Below are 3,659 nucleotides of genomic sequence, written 5' to 3' on the forward strand. Positions count from 1 at the left end.
TGAATTATTTATATTAATAAGCATGGGTTTATATCACTTACAAACAGTGGTTTGCTAGCAAAGAACCCATTTTCCCTCTTGGAAAGCCTACAACAATGCACATGTAAGAATATTAAGAAGTGGCCTTCTTCTTCTTGTCAGTTCCACAGAGGGAAAAGGAAGAGTCCGTCAAAAGGAGGTCAGTTAAGAGAGCTTTTACTGTATATGTTGTGTTCACTACATTTTAAAACCGATGCAAATTTATCCATCAATACATGATATCAGAAAATGTGTTAGAGAAAGTTTAGGCTTTTTCAGTTAGTAATTTAAAAGAAATATGAAAGAAAAATGAGGTACAGCCTATTTGGTGAACTATTTGACAATACCTGCTAAAGTTGAACATATTTGTAAGCTATGATCCAACAGCTCCACACCTAGGTTTGTACCTAGCAGGTGTGTGTGTGTGTGTGTATAGTGGGGCACTGGGCATGTGGGTGTCTGTATTCACTAAAACACATGTGCAAGAAGATTTATAGCGGCATTGGTAATAACGGAAACAACTTAAATGTCTGCTACCAGTAGAATGGATAAGTATATTGCAGTTTAATTAATGGAATATTACATACAGTAATGAGAATGAACAGAGAGTACAACAACATGCAACAATGTTGGTAAATCTCACAAAATAATGATAACTAAAAGATGCTAGACCAAGAAAATACATACCATGTGATGCCATTTATATTATCTTCAAACGCGCAAAAAGAAGCTCTGGTGTTAGAAGTCAGGATACTGGATACTTTTTATGAGAGGGCAAGGAAATATGACTGGAAGGAAGCATAAGACAACTTTTGGAGTTCTGGAAATAATCTCTTAATTTGGGTGCTGTTCTCTTTGTGCTCTTTTTGATCTGTATGCTTAAGATTTGTATATTTTTATTATGTATGCTGTATTGTAAAAAATGTATACGAAAAAAAAAAAGAGATTTATCTGATGGGACTAATATTAACTAGATGAGCCATGTAGTAAAGACACAGAAAAATGTGTTCTGCTCCACAAAAGGATTTGAGAAGAGCTTAATTATGGAATCTATCAAAAAGAGGAATAAGATTTAACAACTTAAAGTGTACCATCTGTAGCTAATTTAGTTATGATAACTCATTTCAGCCTAATTTGTTATATTTTGCATACTTAGTACTTGGATTATGCAACCACTGAGAATTATTTAATAAGCATATAATTATAAACCATAAATCATTTTATCCTAGTCCTGTAAAGTAATCCGGATCACCTTTCTTATTTTTAAGTTGTTTTTTATTTTTAAAGTGTCAGGTTCTCTTCAGATAAAATGCTGTTTAAAAATTAGAAAAAAATTTGTTTCATTGGATAGGAATACACTTCATTAATCGACCTGTTTTTATAGATTATCCATATTTTCTACCTTTTTGGTTTCCTTCATTTGAAAGAGAAAAAAATTATAAAAATATTCTGTTATCTATTTATTCGATTTATAGAAAAGCAAACAAAAACCAAATACATATTAGAGTAAGATCAAAAGAATAGAGCCTTCAAACCGTTCTCTCATGGGACTCACTGAATTAGCAAGACAAATTCCTACTATTTTAATTGTGGTAAAAATATGTTAGCCCAGCACTTTATTATGCAAAAGGCAATAGAGAGGAAAGAAATATTCAGTTGCCATAATTAATAATCTTATTCATCATGGGGAGTGAAACAGAATTGCATAAATTCTTAGTAAATGTGATTCCCCTCTTCAATTAAATTCTAATTCTCTCCCTTGTGTAGTAAATACAGATGAAAAGTATTGATTTGGCAAGAGAAAAGAGTATGCTTCAAAATTATCTAATCAAATATGTCATCATTTTGAAAAACATTATGTTAGTTATGTGTTACTATGATATTTCAATATTAGAGACCCTATAATTTCTCCAAGGAAGAAAAAACATTTGGAATAATGTGGTTTGATGCAGAATAAGTAGCATTGTTCAATAAACATCTACTTTCTTTGAAGTAAATTTTTGCCTGGACTTTAAAAATATATTGTTTAAGTTTGTTGAAATTTTTTATGATCCATAATGAGGTATGAACTATAAAACCCAGAAGAAATTGTCCAAGGCATTCTAATGAATAGGTTCAGTTTTTAAGGACCAGAATTCTGTACGCACTTTGCCGAACACCCACCAAATTTCTGTCTCCTGCCATGCCTACTCTGTGCCACCCTCTGTACCAGTAAGATACAACAGTGGCTGAGTGTGAAAAATGAACTGGAAAACTAGCAATTTGGGTGGTGGTTAGCACATCTCACAACAAAGTTCAATTACTAAGATTTCTGAGTCTTGATCTCCATTTGGGATAGTAAAGAAATTGAGATGGAAAGTCATGTCAGTGATTAGCTTGATCCTTATTGCTATGGATTTGCAAGTATTGAGGAGAGGGATAGTAGGAGTCAAGTGTCTTTTACTTCAGACCACCTTGAATCTGATAGCTATATCAATCAAGTCCACCTTTGAGAAAGAGAATCAGGGAGGTGAGCCAGATCAAAAAATATAAAATAGAAGGTAGCCCCTGGCTTGGAAACCCAAATGCAGAAGGAATAAGCAACTATGGAATATCACTGTCTCCCTAAATTCACATCAGCTCATACTAGCTTCTTTATATGTTATTTTGAAAATGGAAGCACTGGTGTGTGTGGATGGGGGAGGGTTTGCTCCCCTAGTAGAAATTACTGCTAATTGAAATGACTTTTGATGTAGGAATACAACCAGATAAGTTTAAGATTCTGCCCACAAAATAAGGAGTATATGAATAATTGAATTTGGTTATTGTGTTGTTGTGTTAAACTAATTAGAAAATGTATGTGACAGTTTTTCCATGATTACATATGGTAAAAATTAAGTTCTTCATACCTCTTTCACACTGTCTAAAATAATTATGTTCTAATTTTCTTTAAAATACATACTTTAAGTACAGATGTCTACCATTTAATCTTTAGTTAATAGCATTGAGTAAATTCATGGAAATTTTCTTTTTTTAGTAGTGATATATCAAATATTTAAAATCATGCTCCTATTCTTTTCATAGGATTTGGAACTTGGAAGGACTACAGACATCTCATTTTGTTCTTCATTCCCCTGGAATGAGTGTGTGTTGGCATCCCGAGGAAACTTTTAAGGTTGTTATTTATAATTTAGCTTTCTTTTATCAAACTGAAAAAAACATATACATATGTAATATGGAGGAGAAGAAATCAATGACTTTCACCTCAGAGACTCTAATTGTCACATATGTATTTAGATTCATCTAGAAATCTCTACCTTAAAAGCTATAATTTTTATTTAACAACCATCATCCATAAATGGCAGTTATTCAGAGTACACTTTCCCTGCCTTGGTAAATTGCAATCTAAAAACTGATGCCCAGGCTATAAAAGAGAAAAAAAAAGTTAAATCCATGCTTCTGAGCCATAGTGTATAAACAGAAAACATCAGAGGCATAAGGCAGATTTTACCTAGCTGCAGTGATATTCAATTCCTATTCAAAGTAGAGCTTTCTGAAATTCTAAAAATACCACTTGACCTTAACTAATTTCATTGAGAAGATGGAAACCATTCGACAAGAGTTCTCTCATCCTCCAGTACCTTCTCTTGGGCATCACTCAT

General features: G+C 32.7%; 1 protein-coding gene across 1 annotated transcript in view; it reads left to right on the top strand.

Moving 5' to 3' along the window:
• The window catches only part of NUP37 (nucleoporin 37), a 39,181-nt gene that overhangs the window by 28,573 nt on the left and 6,949 nt on the right, over nt 1-3,659 (top strand). The window contains exon 6 of the mRNA XM_006914545.3: nt 3,082-3,172. Within this exon, the coding sequence (XP_006914607.1) occupies nt 3,082-3,172 (91 nt within the window). The remainder of the gene's footprint in view (nt 1-3,081; nt 3,173-3,659) is intronic.

The sequence above is a fragment of the Pteropus alecto genome, unplaced genomic scaffold (genome assembly GCF_000325575.1).
Source record: "Pteropus alecto unplaced genomic scaffold, ASM32557v1 scaffold94, whole genome shotgun sequence".
NCBI classification, from domain to species: Eukaryota; Metazoa; Chordata; class Mammalia; order Chiroptera; family Pteropodidae; genus Pteropus; species Pteropus alecto.